This window comes from Leptosomus discolor, chromosome 23 (genome assembly GCF_034619465.1).
Source record: "Leptosomus discolor isolate bLepDis1 chromosome 23, bLepDis1.hap2, whole genome shotgun sequence".
Classification (NCBI taxonomy): Eukaryota; Metazoa; Chordata; class Aves; order Leptosomiformes; family Leptosomidae; genus Leptosomus; species Leptosomus discolor.
The window spans coordinates 5650104-5677976 of NC_141413.1; the positions used below are offsets into that span (position 1 = coordinate 5650104).

The window sequence follows — 27873 nt, forward strand, 5'->3', positions numbered from 1 at the left end:
GTGTGGGCTAATAGAGGCATCTATGGGCTCATTCTGAATAGGCACGTGCAACGGGTGACTGAAAGGTGTCACCGGGGGCTGGGGAGGTGCCGGAGCAAGCCAGGCAGACGTCAGTAGGGTGGCAGCTTTGGAGAACTTCAGCCTCAGAAACATCAGTAGAAAATGCTTGCAAATAACTGAGAAGGGGAGGGAAATGTTAAGACAAAGTCAAGCCTTCAGGTGGAACTTTTCGGTCACTGCAGTGAGCTAACAGGGTAGTCTTCTTACCTTGTTTTATACAGCCGAGGTTCCCCAGCTCCTTTTGGATAAATTTGCTTACTCCAACAGAGCAAACCCTGCTAGTAAGGGGTTTTTTTTGGGGAAAAGTGGGTTGTGAGCAACTTGTCAGCGGAGTGCAGGTTCAGCTGCTGTAAACGGGTTAATGCCGGAGACATGAGAGCTGGTAAAGCAACACGCAGCTGGAGGAGTTTTGCTGCTTTGCCGTTGCTGATCTGTCTTCTTCTCCCATGAACTCCGGGAGCTTTAGAAACGTGTTAGCCTAATTGATGTCATTAATCTAACTAGAATCGTATCATCTTAATTTGTATTGAGGTTAATTTTTGTTTAGGAAAAAAATGGCTAGACATTTGTTTAATGTAGCTATGTATGGCTTTTCAGCTATTTTACTCTAAATGACAAATTAGAGGTATGATCTCCTTTCAGGTTTTCGAAATTAACATCTAATTATTATTAACTGAAGGGATATTAGCACTTCTTATGAAAGCGAATAACACTCTAATCTAAATTTAGACGAGAGAACTTCTCAGAAAATGGCAAAGCCAGAATTATTCAAAGACAAAAGAATCAAGCCACAGAAAAAAATCGACATTTCAAAAAAAAATAATCAGAAGACATTTTTTAAGACAACCAAAGAAAAAGGAATCTGCCTCTTTCAGATCTCTATTGGTATTATCCAGCAGCTTCCAACCCTGAGAACAGCTCAGTACAAACAGCATGATACAGCAATGGGATTTCCATTCACTTTGAGTCCACTAAGATCTCTTTGAAGAAACTGAAACTATTTCTATCTTTCTGCTTTGTTTAAAAAAGTCAATGTCTGGAAGAAAGTCTGGAAATTGGATACATTTTCTTTATTGGTGAGAGCAAAACACCATTAAGACAAATTACCAAGTAACAAAACAAATTCTCCATCTCTGAAACACTTTTAATAAGACTAAATGAGTGTCTAAAGGATATGATAGTTCAACCTCAACCTCTTTGGCCTGATCTTGGAACCAATCAGGGAATTAACCAAAGAACCATAGTTTCAGAAAAGACTTAATACTTAGGAATCTAAGCATCTTTGACAGCTACAAAACTGCAAATGCTTGTCTTCTTTCTAAGTGCACAAAGGCACAGATCATTTTTCTGACAGCTATTTCATTATTTCAGACTTTTTCTTCTAATGAGAAGCAGCATTTTATTTTGCTCTTTATTCTTAACCGCAGATTGTTACAGAGGGAACGCGGCAACCAGAAATAGGACTGGATGTAGCCTGACAACTCATTACTTGTACCTAAGGAATTAAATCTCTTTGGAGAAGAAAGGCAGCACAAGAAGGGCGCTTTCCCAGTAGGATCTCCTTATGCTTTCAGACCACACTTCTTTCCTCGCTGTCTCTATTGAAGGTTCCCAGTGAAATGTCCTTAATCTCTATCACAATAGCTCATTAAATCTCGTGTTCAAGCCAGAAAGGAAGCACTTGCCTTCCTCTCTTGGGGCTTTAGGTTATTTTCTCTTCCCTTTGGATGACAGACTGAAGTCATTCCTGCATCCTTCCATCGTGAGTGCTTGTCGCTGGGAATACTTTCACGCGACACAAAGCTAGTGGGTGAATGATTTCTGGCCCAGAGCAAACACAGATCTATGACTATGGCATCTGCAGTTTGCCTTATTTCTAAATCAAACTCATGGGGCAGGCCTGGTGCCAAGAGGTTTTTCTCAAAATAGGAGTTTCCACTCTCCCCTGATATGGGGTAGCGAACTGCACTTCCAAACTGGGAGACGTGCTAATATTATCTTCTCAGATGTTCCTGAGCTTTCTCCTAAGCTCTTTTGGTGCTCAAATGAAGTGGCTTTAGTGCTAGTGTAAGTTTTGGCAGCCCTGAAGACTGAAATAATCTCATCGCAAAACAGAGGGTGGCCAGGGTAACCAGCGTTTTTCCAACCCTTTCCCTTTGGTGACCACCATACGCCTGGTGGCCAGTGGGGTCAGGCCCGGGGGGAGGCCAGCTGGGCTCGCAAGAGAACCTCGTTGAAGCAATGGCTCTGACACAGATATTTGTGTCAGAGTTTGGGCACATTCCTCGTCTCTGCTTTCTTGATAAACTGGCAGCAATTCCTCCTCCACCCCCAAACTCCTCCTCACCTCTGCCACAGCTTGGAGGTGATGGCTTTCCCTGTGGAAATAAGGTTTTGGTGGTCCCAGGGCTTTTTTTGAACTGTTTTTTATAACCTGCTGTAGCATCCTCAAGAACCAGGGTATGAGGAAAGATGTTTTAAAGTCAGTCTAATCTTCCCACGTACGCTTCAGGTCCAATTTTTCTGTGAGCAGTAATGCTGAAGGAGGCAGTTTGTCTTTTCAGCACAGCCACGCTAAGGGAAGGCATAATTACAGGAGTTTATCTTTTCGCTCCACACCGTGTTACTCAAAAGGGCAAGATATTTGCCTAGAAACAGTGCAGTAGGCGGACAGGAAAACTTCCAGCAAACACTGTGCTCTTCAATAGCATCTTTCATCAGAGAACGTGAAAGGGCTTTATAAACATTATTAGGGAGATTTTTGTCTAAGTATTTGGCGTTGACCAGAGCTCTTGCCCCGCTGAAGGCAATATACAGTTCCTGCTGTCCTTCCCTGGGGCAGTCCGAGGATCTAGGCAGCTTTTGAGATGCTGTCTAAGCCCTATTAAAGGTTTTTAATGTCCAATTCTTCAGCTGTAAAATTAGAAAATGTGGCTTTGCCCTGAATCATACAATGAGTCAGCGAGGGATTTGTGTTGAACCCAGGAGCTCTTTATATTCACACTTCCAGAAAATATAGGTTCAGATGTACTCAGGCAGAAAAGAGAAAATTTAATCTAGTTCTCCTCATGCTCCTCCCCAGCTGTGAGTTTTGTGGCTGGGGTTATGTCCATCGCTCCCTTCTGCACGTCTTTGTGAGGGGAGACGGGAGCTCTGCAGGCACCAGCCGGGCAGGGGTCTGGGATTAGGACTGTGGATTTCCCTCTGGAAGGCAAAGCAAGATTTCATCAGCCTCCATCAACTCCCACTGCAGTCAGCGAGCTGGTACCAATGCCTATAGCCGAGCAAATGCCAACACACTCTGCTAAATTACAGCCTAAAAGTCTCTTATAGGCACTTACCTGTGAACATGAGTATTAATGAGCACCTCCAGCCCCATTACACCACCAGGCAGACACAGCTTTTCAAAGATTTAAAACAAAAGTTGCAGGGTTTTGGATAGCATCCCCTCTGTTGCTGTGGCTTGTTCATAACATGGGTATTTAAAAAATAAACTTATTATAAATAAAAAGGACCATTTAACATCCAAGTGACAAGCTGCAGTGAAATCCGAAGTGTATAAATGCCAGGGGCTTTTTTCAGTTTATAAAACCTTGTTTCTAAGTTTATATAAACCATCACGCTGGTTTTGTTGGGGTTTGTTTTAATACTAAAAGAAATCTAGGACCCAGTCCAAAGACCACTGAAGTGGATGGAAGTACTCTCATTGATTTAAGTGAGTTTGGATCAGCCTGGATTTCATACGGGCTGGCTCACGGGGAGAGGTTTCTCCAGCTCGGGCTGGGGGACTCTTGCCCTCTGCTGGCTGCTGCTCACTCTGGACAGAAACTACCAGGAAAAACTGCTTTAGAGCTGGATTAGGAAAAAACCCACCAGCCAGCCTCACTGTGCTGCAGTGACAGGGAATGAATGCCTGTTAATACCAGAGTACCCCCACAAGAGCAAAAAGGGCAAAGACTGTTTTCTAATTTTTTCCCCTCCGATGTTTCCAGATGTTGATCTGTTCAGCTGCACAAAGTGGGGCTGGAGGAAGATTTTTTTTTTTCAGAGCTGCGCTAACGAGTTCTTCATTGTTCATCAGATCAGAAGGCACTGCCCAATACAACTCAGCACCATCCATATCCACGCGTTTAATAAAGACTGATTGCCACTAAAACACAAAGCTGGTTGCCCAAAAGACCATAGGGCCCCTGTTGCAGCCGGGTTCCTCCCTCTGCAGCCCTGGGAGTTGGTCAGGGATGCTCTGAGGGTTTCCTAGATCTTGTCAGGGTTAAAGGAACTGCTCTACTCAGTGAGTTTTTAATGTTGGTGAAAGGCAGAGCAGCTCGGTCGCGAAGGGTATGGTCTTTGTTGTTGAAATCAACACTGGACTGTGAGAAGAGAGAAGAAAATGGATCTGAGCTGAAAAATCTTAAGCCCAAAGTTGCTGGTTTTTTTATTTCTGAGAATCTGATTCATTGCTCTGGCGTAAGAATAAACCTAAGTATATTTAGTTGGGTAATATAGTTCCTGTGTGACAGCTTGCATCACAAGAACTCCAAGCTGCTTACAAAGGCGGTTGGAATTGTATTTCTATTTTACAACAGGTAAACTGAGGCACAAAGCCAGCCCCAAAACCACAAACAGACATAAACATGGCACCAATTTCAAGCATCTTCAGGGCAGGCATCCCCAACTGAGTTAGATGAGCAGAGACTCTTGCTATTCAGTACAGGGAAAAAAAGCATTCAGGCGTGTTGCAGCTCATCCTAGGAGAGAAGCTTTTCACTCTTGCCCAGTCCGGGGCAGAACAGGCTTTAAACAATGGTGGAACTTGCAGAATCACAAAGCAGCACTGGGTTGTATTTGAGCTCCAAGTAGCACCTTTGGGCTGTTTTCCTTATTCTTTCTATTGAGGCAAGAAGATGCTGGCTAAGTTGTTTGTACAATAACGTGAATGCCAAAACATATTCTCTCCGCTCCTACAAATGGAACCCGAAGTGGTCCTACGGGCGCTTTAAAACCAGTGCAGCAAAGCAATGCACAATGGAGGGATGGTCCAAAGTCAGATGTGTGGTTGCAGTGTGGGAAGAACTGAAAAGCATCTCCTGCGAGAGCTGCCAGAAGCCCCTCTGCCATGGCACGTTGTTTCCCCACCTGATTTTGTAGCCACAGCTTGGCATGTTTCTAAAAGCACCTACGCTGATGCTAAGAATAGCTCGCCTCCCGTCAGGATCCAGTCCTCAGGAAGGCACAATATTCCCCCTGTATCAACCACTGCTTCGTCTTCTGACCCACGGGGCTGCCAAGCTGCAAGGAGCACGAGCTCCCTTGCTGGGTGAGTCATTGCTGTCCAGTAAAGCAGGTAATGTTCTGGGTGCTAATGTGGAGACGAGTGAAATCTGGACGAGGGAAAGTGATGATTTTAGCAGGGAAAAGATCCATAATTATTCATAGGGATGTCTCTCTCTCTGTCTGCACTGTCTAACTGAAAAAACAAACTGTTCAGAATTATTTTGAGCTGATTTGTTCTAGCTGAAGTTCCCAGCTCAGTTGTTTAGCCAGAGCTGGAGGGAGGGAGGAGATGCTATAAGCCAGGATCTGATCTCAATTACCAGCCTATGAAGTTCATTCTAACTCTTTCCATGCCAAGGATGGTTTGTACACCCTAGCCTCAGATCCAAACCCAGCGTGGATACACAGGAACATTGTGAAAATGGTAAGAGTAACAACAGTAAAACTGGGATCAAAACCTGACATGGCTCCAAAGTAGCTCTGCTAAAATAAAATAGAAAGATCTATACAGATTCAATAGATCTGAACACATGGGTTTTGGGCCAAAGCTTGTTACAATACAAAACCTTTCATATCTAAGCAGTTGGTCAAATCCATAGATCACACAGTCTATGCTGGTGCAATCTAGTGCTGGTAAGCAAATGCCTTAATGACATCCCAAGGACTGGAGAATCTGTTGCCAGTCCTGTATTCACAGTTAAAGAAGGGGAGTTAACCCAGCTTTGGGTTTGCCAGCAAGGCTGCTTCCTGAACTGTTGATTCTAGCACTTTGGGGAGCAGCGGAACTGATACCTCACGTCTTGCGAACGTAAGGATCAAGCTTTAGTCAAACCTGTGCTTTCTCTGAAGACACCTGACGGAGGTGTGTCAGGCTTCTCCAGGAAAGGTCAGTCCCCTCGAGGCTGAGCCCTGAGCACAGGGTCAGCATCACCAAGCCACAGTGTCAGACCAGTGTCCTGGCAAGGTGCAGGTCAGAATAAGTTTTATGCTTATGATTAGTTTCAGTTTGCTGCTTTTGTAGTCCCAGTACGCAGCCTCGGCAGGGTGTCTCCTAGAAACCACTGCTGCTCTGTCATCTGTACCTACTGCCTTCCCCGAACGATGAAGAGACTCGGTGTTTCTGCAGTATCGTTCATGATAAGCTGAATTACCCACTGGGAGCCATGGTTGCCCTGTAGAGCTAGGGCATGGCATATCCCATCATCTGCAAATTAATAGGGTTGGACCTTTAATTCCTGTGCTGATCCAGGTGTCTCTGAACTCGAACCCTGCTCCAGACCTATGCCCAAGAAATAAGATGACAAGGGAGCTAGCAAGGCAGTCCTTCAGGGACAGCACTCCTGACCCCAGCACAATGCTAACAGCATATGCTGTTTTCAAACACAGGGAATCGACTTGTGCTGAGGACGGGCAGATAATTCAGTATTTACACAGGATTCCAACAGAAATGTTTGAAAATATAACAAGAATATTGCTATGCCTTAAAAGCTTTTGGAGGATGAGATCCAAGATGGCACAGCAGGGCCGTGGAACAGCTCCAAATTCTATTTCTTTGTGGTGAATTTGTCAAAATGAGGTGTTGACTCTGTCAATCGCTCAGCGAGCAGATGTTGCCCTGTTCAAGACGCCAAAGCTCCCAGTAGCCCTCCAGCCTTAGGCTGCCAAATGTGCCTTTGACCTTGTGGTGCAGTGAGGCTCCAGGAGACGAGGGCAAGGAGCCAGAGTTAGGCTGAGGAGTCAGTGCTAAGTGTTGTAGCAGCCGCTTTACCTCTGCCCTGCAGCCCAGCGCTAGGCTGGCGTCAGCAAATCGACTTACCTCCTGGTGCTGCCACAGGATTCCTGCATTACCTGGGATGTCTCACTTCATCTCTCTGGGCCTCTGCTCCCCAGCTTTAAAATGGAGAGTATCACAGGCAATAACACACATCCTTTATCTATCTTTTGCATTAATGCTCCACACAGTCGTGTTTGCCTCAGACAAGGCAGAGCCCTCATTTTGGCTGGATGCTCCTCTACTGCCACTGTGTCATAGTCATAATAGCATGAATTTATAACTACCAAGTTGTGGTTCTTTTCCTACACATACTGCAGGATCCCCTTTCTTTATTCCAGTTTTTGAAGCCAGAGGCAGTTACACAAAATCTGCATTAGATGATATATGACAGAACTTTGAAGTCTGCCATTAAACCGCTATTGTTCTTGCAAACGTGTTTACGGGCTTAAAGAGACAAAAACTGCTGAAGGGTTTTAATCAGCAGCCAAAACCATGGGAAGCAAGGCAGCAGCCAGAAAACCCCCTCTCTTTACCTGGCTCTGCAATGAGAGGGTTGGTGATGTCTGGGACCAGGCACTCTGCCTTTGTGTTGGCCGTTCCCATGCGTGCTCCAAGTGCCAGCTCCTCATGGCAGGGACTCTTTCTTAATCTAGACTTCATGCTGGGCAAACGGGACAGCGGCACTCATCCTGCGTTGCTGCCATCAGAGTAACTAAGCCCAGCACCCTCTCTCTCTCTCTCTGAGAAGCTGAACAGGTACGTCGCAGCCTCGCTCTTCTCCATGCTGCTTGGCTCATCAGCTGCGTTTGTCCCCTGGCTTTTCTTCCCCACCCCTCTCCACTTGAATTTTAATCAGAAGCAGGGGCTGAACAGAAGGTGCCATTTCCATAGCTACGGAAGAGGCGTCGACAGCGAGAGGTGATGGAGAGGCTTTTACCCAGATGCAGTCATCATTAGCAGCCACCGTAATAACCTCGCCTGCAAGCACAGCCCTACTATGGCAATAAGACGCTTGGGTTGTAAATCCTTGGCCAGGCTTGTCTTTCATCACAGAGAACAATACCTTTTGGGGTCACAGTTCTAATCAGCCAATTAATCACTTTTACGCATGGCAATGTTGACATACAAGCACAGACCACTTTAAACCATGTAACGCTCCACCAGGGGTTACCTTGGCTTAGGCACGGGTGGACAATAATTGCCCTTTCTGAGGTGTTATGCATACACACATGTACGCAGCATCTACCATCTGCGTCGGGCTCCTCCCGTTGGACTGGTTTGGGCGTCTTGAAACAACACTGTTTGACACAGACAGTTTCTCTGTATTTCTGGCTGTCCCACTGAGTTATTTTGGGATGCTGGGTAGAACCTTTCCCCTGCATTGTCGCTGTTTAGCTTGTGTTTTGCCTGTCTTAACCTCCTGTCTGTCCTTCTCAAAAGCCTCAACCAGAAATATTCTCTCCCTCCAGGATCTTCACAAAACCAACACACTGTTCAGGGGGAAAACAAAACCTTGTTGTGCCATGGGTTTTCTCCGTGGAGCATGACTCAGGCCAGTTACAGTTTGTGTTTCATTTCAGGCACAAAACCTAGTCAGTGGGTGAACCAGGAGGCTGTGCAGGGGGTGTGGCATCTTCGGGGGATGTATTACAAGGGGACTGGCTCTGGCATTAGGTCAGGGGGCTCTCTGTTTTGTGCCTGTTACAGTGGAAATCTCCCCTGCAGAGCTCCAGCCTTGTCCACTTCAAGATTTCTACCCAAACTTCCCACAGAGCAGCGCAGGGTGAGGAACCGGATGAATAAGATTGAATTTGAACATGAGGGAGGGAATGCGGGTAGGAGAAAATAACCCTTCGAGTAATTTATGAGGCACGTTTATAGCTATTATTTATAGATCTCTATGGGGGATTCACATTGTTCTCTACCATCTAACATTATTTGGCAGTTTAGTGGTGCCTGCAAAAAAAATTACCCCAAACCCCCAAAAAAAAACCTGCTCCAATACCACATTTTTGATTAATAATCTCGAAAGCTCAGGGTGTCAGCAAGTCCTCAGAAAGACTGTCCCTGCTCTCCTCTAATAACTTATGGCTTAAAGGTGCAAGGGCTTGATTAAAACTCTCATCACAGTAAATCAATGGTAGCTCAGGGAAAAGAGGTCCTTTCCCTCCCCCTTTTCAGATAAAGTTTACTCACTTGTGCTTTTCTGGCATTTGATTTTGCATGCATGCAAAAATACTAAATCAATGCCATCAGTAAAGCTCTCGCTGGGGGTGCTTAGTCCTGTCCATAGCAAGCTGAAAGCATGCTTTTTTTTTATGCATGTGCCTTCAACGTTATTTTTGGAGAGATTAATGAATTCAGGTGCAGTAAAAATAGTCTACTGCCAACAAACAAATTCCTCCTTAGCATACTGGAAGGATAAAGAATGTCAACTCCACGAACACAACCTCAGTGATACCCACGAACGAGGCAAAGCGATTGCACCATCGCTGTGGCTGTTTGGGGCAGTGGATGTCTTGAACGACCTTGCCTGTTAGGAGCTGTTAAGCCTAGCATTTACCTCGGCTGAGGCAGGAGACACACCTGGAGAGGAGCAGAAGAAACATTCCAGCCCCAGTTATGTCTCTACGTGGGCACAATATGTGGATCTAATTATAGGAGTGAGGTTTGCAGGAGGGTGGAAAATTAATGCTGATTCCTCCAAGCTTCCATACTAGCAGAGTCAGGAAGGGCTCATTTCCATGCCTACCCTGCTATCCTATGAGAGGAAGTTTTTTCACTGTGTTTCTTAAAATATAAAATCTCAGGAGACTTCAAACGGACTGCTAAGCCCCGGTCACAGTGGAGCCCCCTTATCCTCTGTAGGGTCTTTCCTGCACTCAGCAGTGCGGCTGCTGCAAGTTTGCTGGAGGAAAGGACAAAATACAACTGGCTTAAAGCAAAAATGTGGGATGGTAGTTCATTACAGAATTGGCCCAGAGCCTGGGAGAGCGTGCTCCTATCACCGGGCAAGCTTTAGAGAGGGTACGAGAGCAAAGGGGAGCAAACCACAGGGTATTCTGTAGAGCTTTAGTCAATCCACAGATAATTCGGGTCTCAGCCTTGGAACATCCCACTGGGCTGAGTCCTCTGGGACTTCACGTTTCTCTCTGACCAAGAGGTAATATGAAATGGCCCAGAAAAGGCGGCCACGTTAAATCTCATGATGCGCCTGCTCTTTGAAGTTTCACACAACGAAAGCCATTCCTGGGAATTGTCTAGTGTTTGGAGCCAGAAGCCTGAGTGTAGCTGATGAGCTGTGACATTCGCATGTCATTTAGTCCCAGTCCAACCCCCAATTTCTGTTTGACTTGGCAACTGACTCACTGACTGCCCCTCACTGTCCCAGAGATGCAACGCTCCACCAAGGTGACACCCACCTCCAAACCTTTCTACATCTCCCGTGCTACACGTGTCTTCATCCTACAGGAGGAAAAAGCTACAAAGAGATGCGTAAACAAAACAGGACATTCTCCTGCTTAGCTGATGTCATTAAGGCAGAGAGATGCAGCAGTTTTCATCACGCTTTGATTGTCTTGTAACAAAAATCTTGCAAGAATCTGTCGAAAAAGCCTATGGGGTGAGTCTGACGGGGCTCCTGGAAAGTCACTAGTAAAACTATAGCTTTGCTGCAGAATTTTGCGTGTGAATTAAAAAATGTGTTGAAAACCACATGATCCCCTATTACACTTACAGCCAATTTTGATTTGGGAAAAAAAAAATAAAAGGTCATTTCAGTTGTGTATCAACCATCATCTATCTAATCTAGCACAAAGTAAAATATGGCAGGTTTTGGGGTTGAAAAGCGTAATAGATAAACAAATGCCAAGGCCTGTGCACTTTGTATTTAAGTAGGTCTGCATCTGTCTGTGGAAGAAGGAACGTGAATAGGAGGGAGAAACAGCCTCAAGAAACTAATAGAAACGCAGCTTCAACACGTGTATCTGGTGCCCTCCTGTGGAAACGAGCCACTGCTGAGGAAGGAGCAGATACCCGGGGTTTTGGTGAGCAGAAAAGCCTCTGGGGCAGGAATTACTTCTGGGACTTAGAATAAGACTGACAGAAACCAGAGCTCAGTTAAGAAATTTAACTAATCATTTTTAAAAAAACTTACTGTGTGATTTTCTGGGCTAACAGCTGAGATAGTTTCACATATTATTTGAGTAGCTGTAATAATCACATCCCATTCCTGTATCACCTAACTTAGTAAACAACAGTTCATATTGGAACGCTGAGCTCTGCTTGCTCCTGTTTTAGAGACTGGCGGAGAACAAGATGTGGCTGTTGCACAACTGAAATTGAAATTTATGTGTGTGAGCTTAAGTAAAGTTTCTGAATTCTCGTTTCTGAAATCTGAATGAAACAAAGCAGAAAAAAGGGTAGTAATCGCCACGTTTCTGAACTGAGATTCAGAAAGCAGAACAAGCTATCGTCGGACAAAGCTTTCTGGGGAACACTGATTTGTGATCTGCTTTATTTATTCTTGCATTTGCACTACTTGATGTCTTAGGAATGTTTTCATGACAGATATTAAATACAAATGCCCTCAATTGCTGTACGGGGTCTGGCTTGCCCACCAAAGCATGAATTTCTAGTCATCCCCTACATTCCAATCCTAACAATTCAACACTATTGGTTAAATGTGATGACTCTTACGGTTTGCATGGGAAAAAGGAGCAATTTAAAACTTTTTTTTGACTAATAAGCATTACTACTTTTTAAACCGTGCTTAGGGGAACCAAATATTAGCCTTACTTGCAACCTAAAAAAAGCACTGCTGCAAAAAAAGCCTCTTCATTTTCTACATGCACTTACATAGGCCAGCAAGAGGAATCCACACCCATAGCCAAACCTGAGGAACACAGGCTGGTCGGGTCAGATCTTCCCACAGTTTTAGATGGTGTTACGAATCCTCTATAGGACCACAGTCTTCCATCAGTTTGGGCCAGCTGGACTGTAGCTCAGATGACCAGCAACGGGTCAGCGAGGGGATGGCATCGCTGCCTTCATCAGCACACGTCAGCTGTACGGGCTTATGAATACTCAGGGAGGTGATGGTTGTGGCTCTGTGGCTCTCATCACACAAGGGGCCGCCACGCAGCACCTCTGCAGCAGGACGTGGTGGGATGTGGGGTGGAAGTTGGCCAGAGCCGTGCGTTCGGCTCGGCAGCTGAGCCACCCGGTTTCACCCCAGAGAAGGGTCCCACATAGGTTTTAGAGGGATCTTTCCTCTGCTGTGGGCAGGCATAACCACAACTACTGGCGAGAAATGAAAGGCGGGCCAATTCACATCAGAAGCAGGGAAAAAAATTAACTATGAAGATGATTAACCCACAGAATAAATAACCAAGGGATTTATGGCCATTTGAGGCTTTGCAAGTCAGCACTGAAAGACTCACTATAAGGTGTCTGCCAAGTTTTATTGGTTAATGGTCAAAAAAAATGCTTGTGGAAAGAACAACACACTCCAGTACATAGTGGTAAATCCACAGTTAGAGTGCCAAGGCTGTAAGTCAATCACAACTTACTGGAGTTAGCAGAGGGCGACTTCTCTGGCCTGTGTTACATGGGAGAAAAAAATAGATAATTTCCTCTAGTTGTAGAGTAGTTAGTTGGCAAAGTTTGCAGTTTTACAAGAAGGAAGAGGAATAGGAGGAGCAATAGCGAACAGGGAAATGATTCTCCTGCAGTTATTAGCCAGGAGCTACCTCTTCGAAAGAGACGGTGGCACAGCTTGGTGTTGAACAGAACTAGTTTTGATTGTTTTCAAGAAAGAAAATTATTTGTTTTTTTCTAAGTGTTTTGGGTTGGTTTTTTTTTTAAGGAAAAATTTCCTGTTACTGGTAAAAACAAAACATATCAAAAAACGTGCATGTTTTCCAGGTTCGAGAAGAAACATTAGGGAGTTTTCATATTTCTATTTTTCACTATTTTCTCCATGAGAAATGGGTGGAACAACTAAGGATAAACCAAACAATTGTTCATTTTTTTCTTCTTCTTCCCCCTCCACCAGGAGCTTCTTATGCACGGAACGGCTGCACAAAGCCAAAGAATTGTTAACCACAGAAGAGGGGCAGGAAATGGCAGGGAAGAAACAAGCATTTCAGAGGAAGGAAAACCTTGAGATTTCTTCCTATCTCTGCTCTTGGACATCATACTTTTGCAGAAAAAAAAGCCAAAATAAAAAAGAATGTTTGGGGTTTTTTTTTTTCCCTATAACTAAATTGATAGATAAAGTTTATGGCTTGCTCTGTATTTTATTATAGGAGGGTGTCTTGTTAGGCTTAAACTGCAACAGAATACACTCAGGTGATTCATATCTTTTTACCATTTAAACACTATCCAATATATTATATAATAGAGAGGATATATGTGTGTCATCTCTCTGGCACAGTAATCATAAGCCCTGTGCGTGTTCTACATTTATTACATCCTACATCATCCTTAACATGATCCATGTCCCTCAAGGGAGTCTGTCATTTTCATTTTTGCATGTCCTGCTGCCACCTAATGGCAGTGAGCTCAACTGTCACCTTTCGTGCTAACAAAGGGGAGAAAACCGGTTCTGAAGTAGTAGAAAAAGCAGCCAAAAGTACTAAATGCTTTCATTTTTAGAGTCATAAAGATCTTGGGAAATTTAAGTTAATTAAACAGTATTAATTAATAGGATTTTTGTCCTGCACAAGCCATCTGGAGTCATATACAGTACCTTATTTAGGGGTGTGATACGGTCCTAGCCCACATGAGGGTGCCAGTCATGGGACCCACACTAAGGGTTACCCAACAGTGGGCTTTTTTGAAGTGCAAAGCAACTAGGTCCACATTGCCAAGGAGCCCTGGGGGCCTGGGCACTCAGAACCCTCAGATTACTGTGGTGGAAGGTATTAAGCTGCAGAAACACTGGTTTTAGCTTGCAGGAAAACAGCGCAAATTAACACTGCTGAAAAACCAGTTGGGTCGGACAGAGGCACGTACATAGGCTTGTATAGAGATACATAATAAACACAGATATGAATGGGGTCAGAGAAGCCTTGGCTTTGAACCTGCTGCACTAGGTCTCAGCACACGCTGAAGCAGGACAGCTGGATGCAAGGACCAGTGACAATTACTGCTCCCAACGCCCTGCCACTGAGGAATAAATCAAGCCACGCTGTCCTCAGCTCTGATAACCCACCTCTCCTCACGAGCTGACAGCTAGTGTTCCAGGTCACCGAGTCACATTCATCCTCTACTTACTTACTTCTCCTGTTAGCCACTAATTCCGCATCAGTGCTAAGATCAGATTAGAGCTATATCGGGTCTTCCACGCGTGGCTGCAGACCAGTCGATGAGGGCTGCAGAGAACCACATCGGCACATACGTAACGAGCCACGAGCTGGGCCTCATTGCTGCCAGCATAAGGAACTACCTGGCTGACAAAATTTGGCTACTCCTGCGCTCTTCCGTAGCAGCAAACCAGCACTGCCCCACTGACCTGAATATTTTCCTGAGATTTCTCACTGGCTCGGTTCCTCAGTACACATTAGATTTAGATCTGGCTGCTGATGACTTCTTCCTGACCTCAAAAACTTCTATACGCTTCAGTTGGTATTTTTTGGCCTGTTCCAACATGGACCAGGTTCACAGAGTCCCTGGAACTGATTTCCTGGGGAAGAGGTTTCTTTCTTTCCAATTTAGACACTGCAAGAAGAAATAAATAATAGAATAAAAACAAATGGAGGCTCTGCAGATGTGTTAACTAAACACCAGCGCTTTAGGCTGAATCCGTCTTTCACTGGGATATTGTTGTTGGGACAAGCTAGTGAATCTTACACACAGTGACCCGCTAACCCTGCTCTATGGGATTTGATTGCATATATGCTAATATCTAATTTAAGCTGCCAGTCGAGGAATACCTGCATGTCATTGATGACAGAGCCTCGATCCCCACATTAAGCAGAAGTCTGGATGACCACTGCCCCTTTAGGAAACCCTCCTAAAACTTCCCCACTGGGTAGGGGTGCCAGTTAAAGCTGTGTGGAGAAAACTAATCCCATTTCACAGAGCACTGAAACATTTGGTTTTGTTCAGACGAGGAACAAGAGCTAAATATCATTGCAGAGTCAGCTGCAAACTCCAGCTGTGCTCGGACCTGGGGGAAGACCACCGCCAGGGCTGATCTGGTGGATGCAGGGACGCAGCAACCAACGGTCTGAGCGGCTGACAGCGATGCTGGCTCTTCCCGAGCCCTTCCCACGATCCGGTGCGATCTCACTCACAGCATCTCTGTGACACAGTAAAACCCAACCACCACCACCGAAAGTTTCACTGGCGTTTCTCCAGCCAGCTCTAACACTCCCCATTCAGTTATCTGTGTGTGGCTTCTATTTACGGCTGTACTTTCTCTCCCCTCCTCCATTAGGAGGGTGCAAGTAGAAACACATTGGAGGGCCGAGGGCTATGCCAATAGTTTTAGCTTCTTTTGCTCACATTTCTTCAGCGATCTCTGCAATGCAGAGCCAAGGATTTTTCAGGCAAATGCCTCTGCTTCGCCAAATACTGCTTCAGACAGACAACCGCCCTGAGAAGAGGCTCGCTTTTCTCTAAAGGAAATTACACTGTGGACCATTGATTCCTCTTTACCACCACCATCTTCCAAGGAACCACGGGACCTCATCTTCACCTCTGCTACCGTACAGCTCGCTCTGGACCACCATCAGCCTGCATTAGCACCCAATTCAGAGCTCTGTCCCTTTTCAGCCATTGAAGGCACCAGCCAAGGTACGCAGTTACACAGAACACATATTGCCTTGAGACACAGATGCACCTAGTGAAACAACAACATTTTGTCTTTATTAGGAGTTCCCATGGTAATATAACACAGAGTTCTTAAGGAATAAAACACAAGACTTGGGGTTGGGGTGGGGTTTTTTGCCATTGAGACAATGGTCAAATATCAGTACTTCTTTTTGTCTACACACATGATCAGCTTTAGCACTTACAGCTCCTCCACTCATGGTTCACAATCACAAATCCAAGGGTTAAATCCAGCTAGTATTAAATCCTACTTTTTTTTTATTTTTAGAGCTTCAAGTCACTGCGGTTAATTAATTAAGTCATCGTCTTTTTTTTTTTCTTTAAGCATTTACATATGACATTCATTAAACAGACACAAAGCGGACGAGCTCTCACAGGAAAAAACATGCTTACATAGCCTGCAAAAATCTTTTTTTGTGATTTTTTTTTTCCTTTTGAAGAACAAATTAAAACGAAAAAGTCATCATGAGTCAGTGAAGGAAAAAAAAAAGGAAGACTTAAGTGAATACTGAAGAGCCGCAAGTGTTTCGTAGAATTGAAACGGTTCTGCAATTCTTTTTTTTTTTCTCCCCAACTCGTTCAAATTGATTTTAACATACAGGTGAAAAAAAAATGAAAATAGCTGCAATATATATTAAGTTCACGGATTACTTAACAAACAAAGTGCAAACTCTTTTATGCAAAACGAAAAGACCCAAGGGTTAAACCTAAATGCGAAATGCATGGATGAATACGGCAATGTTTTTCTCGACTTTTGTGTTCAAAGGGGCCTAAAGGAATTAGGTGCTGAAGCTGGGAGGGTTTGGGTACCTAAGTAGCTTCCAGATCCTTTGCAAATCCCAGCATTGATACTTCATAGCAATAAATTTGGTACTTGTTTCTTAAAAGCCTTCATACATACAGTTTTTTCCCCTAAAAGAACCTGTAAACACCATTTAAGAAAATACTCACAAATATGGAAAAACAAGGTCGATGAACGTGGCAAAGTACAAATAGAAGAGCGAGCAGAAGATGCAGCCAAGCGCCAGGGCACGCAGACAGTGGAGGTAACGCTGTGTTAACTGCGGGTGGAAAAGCTCCCTGTGCTGAGACAGGCCAAGTCCTTGGGACCGCCGAGCCCTCCAGCTAAGGTTAAGTGGGAACCTAACGGTGCAGATTTCTTCTCCACGTCCCAAATATAATATAGGCCTCCAATACTAGGGCTAAAAGACCTTCAATCCCAGAAGACAGCTAAATGCCCAGATCCCGCTGACTGCCACAGAAGCTGGGGCTCCTAAATTCATTTACAGACCACTCACGGCCTCTGGTTTCTCAACTACGAGGCAGCAGGCCATTGAGGAAGGGTGGGAAACCACCAGGCCTTCTCATGAATATTTGCACAAAGGCAGATTCCTGAAGGAATGAGTGAAATTCGCACCACGAAATGAGAGATTCTCAGCTGCTGTTGACCCATCGAGCTGCTCTGAGGCTCCCAGTTACAACAGCTGGGCATCTGGACTCGAACTGGAATTGCCACAGATGCTCAGGCACACGCTCAACTGACTGGCCTTTCCACAAGAGCTAAAGATAAGCTCTCATAAAGTTTTAAATAACCACTCATGGATGGCCAGGAAGGGGGAACATGGCTGCTACAGAAATCTTTCACGCAACAAGTTGCTCTTTGCCTACGGCCCCCTGCTTATCGATTTCCACCTCCAGGAACAGCAGACTGCTAAAAACTTCTCGAGAGACTCCGTCCCAGCTCCTCAGCTGGTATCCAGCCCCTTTGTTTGCACCAGCTCAAGACCTAGTACACTGAAGCGAAGATCCTAGCTTATGAACCTGCTCCGCGACCTCCTGCTGCAGCTAAGTGGCAAGCGTTGGCTGGCACGATGCAACCTAGGGACACCTGAAGTACCAGGGTGGCAGTGGCAGTGACACTAGCGGGAGTCTGTAACTTGAATGAGGTTTGGGAAGGACCAGGAAGAACAGGGAGATCCCCCAGTTCTTAGATAAGGCTTCGTAAACACCATGATACAAACATATTAAAATCACACACACAAACATAACAAAAAAAAAAAAGTTTCCTCAAGGACCTAATCTGCAGCAAAATCCAGAAGGAAAAAAAAAATAAAAGTAAAGAAAAAACCAAACCAACAGAACCAAAGTCCCCAACGATTCTAGCTCACCCGATGGCTGGGTGCGATGCGCTTTGTCAATTCCTAGGGCTGGGTCCTGTTTTGTCTCTCTTGGCAGCAGACAGCTATTCAGTGACCTCAAAGGCGGTGGTGGGGAATGGTTACAGACAGGCTGGGATTCGTGTCCCTCCGTGCTTGCCTAGCTATTCTGCTGGAACACAGAACCCTACAGAATATCCAGTTTAAAACCCTTGAACTACTCTTCTGCTTGACATTTTAAAAAAAAAAAAAAAAAAAAAAAGCTATTTTTTACATTTATTATTTATTTATTCCTTTTTTTGTGTGTGTCTTAAAGGCAGCTCCCGGGAAATTCACTTTATCCTTCCTTTATTAAAAGAAAGATGCTGAATGGGACAGAGGCCACATATCTCAAACATCCTCTTTACATTTACTTTTGCATGTCAGAGGTGTCAAAACAGGGTTTATTTCTTTAAATGTGCAGGGGCTGAGGGGGGGAAGTGAGAGGGGTTGGTGAAGATGAGGAGGGAATCTGAGGGGACTGAAAGAGGCGCCTTACTTCAGCCCCCCCCTCACTGGTTGCCCGCAGTAACTGTCACAGGCTCTAAAAGAATCAAAAAGGGTCTCCAGGTGCCCCCGTCCCCCGGTCCGCTAGGCGGGCACAGAAGGGGTCGGTCCTTAGCCCAAGCTGGTGATGTTGGCACGTCCGCCGGGCGGTGCCACGATGCGCTGAGTCGTGCGGCGTGGGATGTTGTCGTCGATCTGTGCCCCTGCGGGAGAGAGAAGCAACGTCAGGTCCCCCTGGTGCAGCGAGAGGTTGAGGTGAGCGAGGACAAGGGAGAGCGCGGCTGCGTTGAAACCCATCGAGTCCTCTTAGGCCGGGCTCCAAGTGTGCACCAAAACACATCATCTTTGGAGGAAAAGCCCTCACTGGCCTCCGGCGCCTTAATTCTGCTGAAACCTGTTCTGCACTAACATCTCCGCAGCCAACGCCTGAGCCACCCAGCCCTGCACCGGTAAGATTTGGCCGAACGGTCTTCCCGTAGCGAGCCTTTTTATTCCTCTTTATCCCAGCACTGAAACAGCACGCTGAGAAATCAAATCTGCCACATACCAGAGCCACAGCTGGTCCCAGCTTGCAAAGCTCTGCTGAAGTTGGTGCCATCTGCCCGCTTCAGACGCCCGGCTGAGGACCGAGCCCAGAACACAAGGGGGTAACTCAGCATTCGTGCCACGGCATGGAAAGAAGGAGGACTTTGTGACAGCTCCTATACTGCTCTTCTTCCTTTCTAAAGGGATAACCTCCAAGCTAAGAACACATCTCCGTGTCTCTCATTACCTTCCTGTTTCAGTAGAATTAATTCAGACTAAGGGAGTATGAACAAGCCGTGGTTTCGCAGCCATTTAGCCCCATAAAAGCATGTACCAGACAAGCTGAATCCAGACTGGTGCAGGTTCCTCACGGGTGGGGCCTGCTGTTTGGCAGGGGACGTCTTAGCTGAAGACGCCGGTGTGACGGTCTTCGGTGTCACCGACACTTCGCAGACGGGTCCGTCGTAGAGGCCTCGAGGCACACCCCGCAGCTCGGCCAGCTGCAAAACACAGAAGCCGGCAGCCGTCAGGGTCAACACAGCCTTCAAAACAGAACTAAACAGCTGGCCAGAAGTTGCTAAGCCAACGACACACATTTCCAGATTTGTCTCTGATAAGAGGATTTGAAAGCCTACGTCATCTCCTCCGTACTGATCCTCGGGTGGAAGCTGGTGTCTGAAGCAGCGTGGATAAAATGAAACGTGCTCCGGACTGCTGTGGCTCCAGCTCGTTGCTAGCTGGTGTGAGCAGCCTACAGAAGACAGCCAGTCTGTCCCCTGCACCACAAGTTCTGTCGTTTAATCATCTCAACCTACCTGTCGTTGTATTAGAGGCTCCTGACAACTCTTAAATGAAATTTATCACCCATCCCCAAAAATCAAAACAATGCTGAAACAGAGGCAGGTCTGCAAAAAGAGGAGCCAGGCCAGCCTCACATGGCCAGCTAGGCAGCTTTAGACTGGGTTAAATGCAATTATTCCAGTTGAGATGCTGCCCAATTGGATTTATAGGTCACACACGTACTTCTGTGGGAGACAGCAGAAACCATGGATCTGTTCTCCGCGGTGCTCAATTATTTGAGGTTGTAATTTTGATAACTTGCAATTTCTTCAAAAGAACAATTAAGGAAAGACCATTTGCAAGGAACAGGACAATTACCGATGGTCAGCAGAACTAACACAGCTCTGGTTTTGTCCAGGAGAGGGCAACACTTCCAACCTCAAAATGCTTTTCTCCTCTGAAATCTGACTTCATCAAGAAATAAACTTCTTAAATTCTCAGCAACTAAGTTGCAGCCAAGCTCAGTGTCATCTTCTCTGTCAGTTTTTACCAACTAAAGGCATATCAAAAGGCGGTTTCTGTTTTGAATGGGTGTATTTTACAAAAACACTTTTCCTACAATTTTAGCCTCTTAAAAATAGAAATTTCTCACTTTTAAACAGTCAGTAGGCTGTGCCTGTGACTCACCAGTCACCAGACAAGAGCATCTGATCATATATGACAGAAGGGAAAGTAGCATAACGTATCTATAACAATAAATCAGAATTCTAAATTCTCGCTGAAAGCTTTGATGTATAAATATTATAAATAATTTATTTTGGTACTTCTGTGACAGCAGAAGCCTGCTGGGTTATCTGCAGACTGACTCGTATCCAGACTGTACAGTTCCTGGACACACACTCCAAGTGTCCCACGACAAAGAAGAATTAAAGAGCAGAAAAATTAAATTGGCAGAAAAGCCAAAGCATATTCCTGTAGTGACTCAAGTGAATAGCAAAAATGAAAGAAGAATGAGATAAATATGGCTCCTACCCAGAGAACATTTTCTGTCGCAGAAGCGTGTATCTGCGAGCCAGGGGACAGCATCTGTTTTCCACCCACTTCACTCCGGAGTTGCGGTGAAAGAACAAACGCGCGTCCAACCATTTATACTCACCCTGCTCCTTGCTTTGATGCGCTTGTAAACGAAGTCAGGGAACGGTTTCCTGGGGATATACCGACCAGATCCCTCGGTGACATGGAGATTCCCATCCTCCAGCACGATCTTCCCTTGGCTGATAACCACCAGGGGAGACCCACGGCACTCCATGCCTTCAAAGATATTGTACTCCAGAGACTAGAACAAACAAAAAGACAACATGAGGCAAACCTGTTCATCCCAGCAAAGCCGGCTGCGCGTTAATTAGCATTCACCAGTCATGCTAATTGCCAAAATTTTAAGGACAGATGGAAGCAAACTCAACAGCATTTACCCGAGTTGTATACGCTGCGTGTAATAGAAAGGCTGGTCTTTATTATCAGTCTGAATTTATTAAGGATTTACTCATGCAAAATTTCCATTGCAACTCGATTCATAAAGAGGAAAGATATTTTCAAATGAGAATATCACAATATCACTCCTGCCAAAATCCATATAAGCACCTATCTCTTTGGAATTGTGGGCGATTTAGGAGCCAAACAAAGTTTCATCTGAGTTTCATACTAAAAACGATGGTAATTTTGACAAGCGGTATTTCAATCCAGTGTTTTGGTTGATGGGTCAGGGACCAGGACAATCTTGTTTTACTCTAATGGGATTGCACATCCTCAATTAACAGGATTGGAAACATTACACCACGGAAAAAAGACAAGTTTTAAAGGAATCACTGGTAAACGTCCCACCCATGAAGCACCTTGAGTGAGATCACTACAACCGCGTTATTTCGGGACTGTTAACTCTAGTGACCATCTCTGAGACATACTCAGGTCTTTTTTCTGAGTTAATAACGGAGGTTGCTCTTGAAGTGTGTTATAAGTATGGGTAGGCTGACTGCAGATTTACAATTAGCTAGAATGGTGGTTAAACTGACACTGAACCGGGTCTACTCTGAAAAACAGTTGTGGTGGCAAAGGAGGAGGCTCGGTTAGAAGCTTATGAAGTAGACTGTTTCCAAGAACAACACTATCTCCCTCTCTAGCTCCTAATGTTTCCTTGCCAGACAGTGGCAAGAGCAGCGTGAATTCTTGGAAAATATCCGTATGTTGCTCTAGCGTTTAAAAAAGTAACAATCATCTGATGCCACATAATCACTACGTCTCCCTGTGTCGCAGCAACCGCTCTGCCCGACTTTCAAAGGGGCTTTTGTTTTATACTTGAACAAACCAGGATGCCTTAACTCTAAAGGCATCACTCATACCAATTTCTCCTCTAACACAAGGCACTCTGAAGGGTGAGACTCTGAAAAAACACCCCAACAGGTGTCCTGCCAGGTATAACACACGGCACAATGACAGGGGAAGAGGTTAGAGCTGGACGTGTTAAGAAAAAAAGCTGCTGTTCCTCAGACAGCCCTTCAAGCTCTAAACCAACTACTTGAAAACGAGAGCCTCCTTAGCCTTGGCACAACTTAAAGATGCAGCATTTGGCATCTGACCGCTGAGGCCTCTTACACGGTGCAAGAGTTTCAAGGGGATCTGCAGTCCTTAGCGTATAAAGTATGTCTGAATGGTCGCTCCACGGTGGATCCGGTTCTCCTTCCGTCTAGCCCAGATCCACAGCAAAATCATGGAGTCAGTCCTGATCGTACTGGAGCATTTTCACAAAAGGTAAAGTCTCTGAATGTTGTGTTAGGAAATGTATAGAGTGCAATTCCTAAAGACAACAGCCATTAAACGGCAAGGACTTTCAAGTACTCCAGCCAGCAAGCTACTTGCAGCTCCCTCAGCCATTCATAAGCACGAGCCCAGGTTCAGACCACTAATTTGGCACCTAAGAGCAGTACATCCCTGGGGTCTTTCCTCTAAGTCCTTCCTCTCCAGACTGGAGGTGTGATGAGTCTGGAAGCACCTCTAAGGTGACTGAAGTGACCAGACTCCTGAGTCTGGATGCCTCTTGTTAGACATCTAACCACAGGCAGGATGAATCCAGGCCGTCTGTGGCCAATTCTGACACAGAGTTAAGTCACAGGGAAGTGAACCAAACCTTTAAAAAAAGTTTCTTTGTGAATGTGCCCAAGGATCCAAGTGTGGAAGAAAATTTTGCTCCTTCAGCTCCAGTGAATGAAAGCATTCACGGAAAAAAGAACAAGGAGTTTTTTTCCAGGGAAACATTCCATAGGTTCATCGCCAGCAGTGAAACAAGTTGTCAACAAATGCAAACAGTGGTTGCTTTCTCTGAGACTGTGCTCGAATGTCACAGGGAGACTCCAACCAGCCCTTTGCACTGGGACCATTCTTTAGTTTCCCACAGGGTGGGACAGCTTTTTCACTGTAGGAGCCAGGTATAAGACATGGGACACAGCTGTGGGCCACAAGCAAACAGGGCCTCTAACAGTGCCACCACAAAGCTGCAGAGGAAACAAGGGAAAGGTCTGGTTAGTCTGGGCACTGCCTTGTGCGTCCCCGTGCCAACTAACACTGGGATGATCACCAGTAAAACCATGTTTGACTCCAGACATACGTGCCGGATCAGTACGTGGTGTAAATCCAGACTCATTGATCTGGATCGGATCTCCAGTGAAGGTGTCCACGAGCTGACAAGCTTCACTGACCCCAACTAGAAAAGGGGCAGTTCACATTCCCACTGCTAGCGAGTCAGAAGGTCCTAAATGACACATGGCGATAAGAGGCCTTTTGATATTTTAGAAGATTTAAAGAGCTTTCTGTGTGCTCAGATCCAAGCATTCAAGACTCAGAAAGAGCAGACAACCTCTTTGCTCCGAGGGGAATCTCTGGGTATTCATGTGATTTCAGATTTGGACTCGATCGTCTTCCCTTCTGCTCACACAGCGGAGCTGTACTGGGTGTAAGACCACAGAGGGCTTGGGGCATCGAGAAAACAAAGCCCTGAGTTGTCATGAGCTCCAGTTGTTGGCAGCACAGTCTGGCATTGAAGGAAGAGAGGAGGAAGCAAGCAGCAGAGCTCACATCGTAGAAAATACCCTTACTATGTTATGAGTCTTGGCAGAGATTGTCTTGACACTGTCAGGATCCCAGATAACCAGATCAGCATCTGAGCCCACTGCAATACGGCCCTTCCGCGGGTACAGGTTAAAGATTTTAGCTGCATTTGTGCTGGTCACAGCAACAAACTGGTTCTCATCCATCTTGCCGGTCACCTGGGGAAAGACAAAAGGAGTCACTGCATTAGCCAGGTGGGGCCTGCTCCAAAAAGCAATCAGCTGACAGCACAGCAGATCCCAAATGATCTCTCTAGGGGCAAAAACCTCAAGCATAAAGACCATAACAAGCGTCTGGGAGGAGATAATAACACGCTGCTGCAGCTCTTTCAGCTCTGAATGTCTAGTTGCAGGCTAAGCCTATGACACATGTGACATACCACTGCCTTATCCCAGATGATGGACATCCTCTCTTCAGTCCCATTGGTTCCTTCAGGGATCAGGGTAAAGTTGTCCTTCCCAACAGCTTTCTGAGCGGTGTTGAAGGTGCAGTGGGCACTGCCAGTAACCTGGAGGTCTCCACTGGAAAAGACAATGACAGGTACTTAAGATATTTTATTGTCACAGGTTTACTCCTAAAACAGCCTTTTGCTTGCTGGCAACAACAGGTATTATTTTTATCACCAACTTGTCTCATGATGAAGCACATGTCGTATGAACACAAAAGCTCTACTCACCAGGACAGTAGTGAGTTGAGAAAATCAGGAGTGGTTGGGTCAGGACTCAGTGGTGGGGAAGTAACAAAAGCTGCTGCCTTAGCCCAGTTCTTGCTCCAGTAATGAGATCCATCCGTACCCAAGCTGGCTGTGATGGGCTCTCCATACACCACAGTGCCTACAGGACAGGAACACAGACAAATCCACTGTGAGCACCAAGCAATATGCATCTCCTTCCTGGCACAAAGCATCCTTCTGAAAAAGGACAAGTTGGGTAAATTATGCCAGCATCACACACTGCAGGCTTTCTTAGTACTTCCCCTTAAGAGTGTGATCACAGAGACACAACATCGGACTGAATTCACTGGCCTGCCTAACCAGATGCTCAGACATCACTAAACTCCTGGCCTGTTCAACGCTCCTCAGAAACTGTTATGTTACATGGGGCATGTTTTCACAAGCAAACAATTTTACCTGCCTTTCTTGAGGTTTCTAAAGGAACACTGAGCATTTTCCAAAAACCAGTCCCTTGGACTAAGTATTCAAACAACTAAATACCTGAGTGTTAACTAAAAATAAAGATATTGCTCCTGATAAGAGCTTGGAGCAGCAAAATGTGCACAATGCCTCTACACAATTGCTGAGGTTGGCACTGATAAATTGTGCCTGAAAGGGTTACTGTAAAGATTCACTGTATTGTATCCTGGGCCAAGAACCTTATGAAATAGGCTGAGGGGAACTGGAAGAGCTTGAGGAGATCCAGTCTGATGTAGAAAGGATGTGGAGGAAAACGAATTAAAAAATAGCACCTGCAATGTTTTTATAAATGCGTAGGTATTAAAGATGTAACAAGGCTGGGTTTTGGAGCAGGCTCTATGCAAAGATCAGGCAAGAGAAAACTCCTCTCAGGAAAGTTTCCTGCCTACAGAGAAAGCCCATCGCAGAGGAAGTATTGGTGTTTCTGGTTCGCAAATGCAGCTCAGGGAAACAAAGTGATTCCCCCAAGGATACACGGTAAATCTGTGGCAGAACTAGGAAGTGAAATTGGATCTTCTGACTCTGTCCAGTGTGCTAACCACCAGTGCATCCTTCCCCTTCATTAACATTTTTGGAACCACATGAAGGAACAGCAAATCCTTAAGGCCAGGATACTCTGCAAGCTGGAATGCACCAGCAACATCTGCACACCAAGCAGATGCAAGATGCTGCAACTTCAAAAGCAGTGCAAGCTGTCAGCCCCACAGATCTGCTCACCAAATGCAACCTTCCTGCAGGTCTGTTAAGTGCCTATCCATCTGGCTTCCGAGCCCAGACACTTCATGGATTTGCATCTGCCTGCAAAAGGCGTGGGTAGTTAAAACACTAACCCTAAATACTTCAATCAGAAAAGACTGGCAAAGGCAACGCCAGAATTGGTCAGCAGGGTCTTGCACACCTCACCACACAGAGTAAAGAAAATATGATCTTTCTTTCACCATATTGTCTGAGCTACTGTTCTGTCTACAGGCTCTCGAGCTAGCCGGGAAAGAGCGCGTTAGCTGAGGCAGAACGACGCATTAACCGGCTTCATGCTGCTTCCAGGACCACACTGGAACAGGAGGTGTAGGAACAGCCTTTGTCAGAGGGGATCCACCAGCCGAGGAAGAGGCTGCCTGACATCACTTGCCACAAATAAGGTTACGAAATCAGAACAAGGCAAAACACACGCTGGCTATTAATGGGAAGCCTGTTGTGGGCCAATACATTGGGAGGCTTGTTCTGCAGGGAGCGATGTTTTGAGCTCCCAGATCTGCCAACGACAGAGTCTGCAGGGAGTCTCCCCCATACAAATGCCACTGGGAACATCTGGCTTTAAATAACATTCGTTCTTTTCCATTTAGCAAGTCAATTCTGTTTTGTTTTCGCCTTGGACAGTCTTCAGTTATGTTTCCTCTGTTGCTTGGGAGGGCAAGACTAGTGTGTGTGGCCCTCCTGGGTTACCCAGTTGGGTAACTGCACAGCATTTACACTGAATTATTTAAATAAAGGAACAGAGAATGGTGTGCCACTTACACCCCAAACTCTCCATATAAGGAGAAAACGCAATCTGAATGAAAACTGCGTATGCTAGTTCTCTCAGGAGGCTAAATAAAGCGAGTTCTGTGGATCATTCAGCTGGGACAATCCCAGCACCTTTCATACGCAGGGTAACACCCACCCAAGTCACGTTGTGTTTTATGGCTTCTGCAATATAAGTGTATAGTCCCTCACCCCAATGCTCCTCTCTACTTGCCAGCTAGTGGTCTCGGAGGACAGTGAACATAGCAAGAAGGTGTTTTTGTTGATGCTCCATCTCTGTGGTGCATATGTCTCCAGTACTTTACCTAGAAATAGGAAGGGATGCTTCCCTGGCTTATAGGATTGAGCTGCACAACGGCATCAAGTTGTTTTCTGGGGTAATGCAACATGCAGCCACTTTGCCATGTCAACACATCCTCTCATTTCAGCATGATCTCCACTAATGGGGCTAGGAGAGGAAGGTTTATCCCAAACAGCTTGAGCTGCTTCCACACCACGAACAGAAAGAGATGCCTGGGAAATCAGTCCTCCTCACCAACTCTGCACTCATTTAACAGGAATCATGGGACCAAAGTACTTCTGAGCCAATACACAAACACAAATCTGTTTGCTGCGGTAAGAAATTAGCTCTTCTCACACCAAACACCCAGATGGAAAGTGATGTCATTTGTATATCCATTCAGGCTTATTTAGACTGCATAAAATTAAATCCAACCCTTCTGAGGAAAGAAGGGGGAAGATCATCCCTCCTCCTTACTCACCCACCCAGAGCCGCTTTAAATAGAAATGAAGGGTTTAGTCAGAGAATAAAGCAGGGAGACAGGCACTGACTATGCTTTGTAACCCTTGCTCCCTGGGGACAAGGCAGCAGGCTCCCTCACAGACCTCGGGTAGAGAGAAGAGACACGGCAGAAGCATCCACAGCAGGTCTGAGTCTTGCTTCTTGCAGCATCCTCAGGCAGAGTTATCAGAGGTGATTGCAATTCCCAGCCTAATCCAGACTAGTGATCCCCACTCCTGTTCAGATGCAGGCTGAGTCACAGCACATA

At 45.6% G+C, this 27873-nt stretch overlaps 1 protein-coding gene across 2 annotated transcripts in view; it reads right to left on the minus strand.

The window, feature by feature from the left end:
* Positions 1-18490: 18490 nt before the first annotated feature.
* Positions 18491-27873, minus strand: part of DPYSL2 (dihydropyrimidinase like 2) — a 51697-nt gene continuing 42314 nt past the window's right edge. For both annotated transcript variants that reach the window (XM_086477177.1, XM_086477178.1), the window contains exons 9-14: positions 24788-24944; positions 24491-24632; positions 24099-24269; positions 21110-21289; positions 19508-19673; positions 18491-18851 (exon numbers count right to left, since the gene is read on the minus strand). In XM_086477177.1, coding sequence (XP_086333303.1) covers positions 18760-18851; positions 19508-19673; positions 21110-21289; positions 24099-24269; positions 24491-24632; positions 24788-24944 — 908 coding nt within the window. In that variant the 3' untranslated portion in view covers positions 18491-18759. The remainder of the gene's footprint in view (positions 18852-19507; positions 19674-21109; positions 21290-24098; positions 24270-24490; positions 24633-24787; positions 24945-27873) is intronic.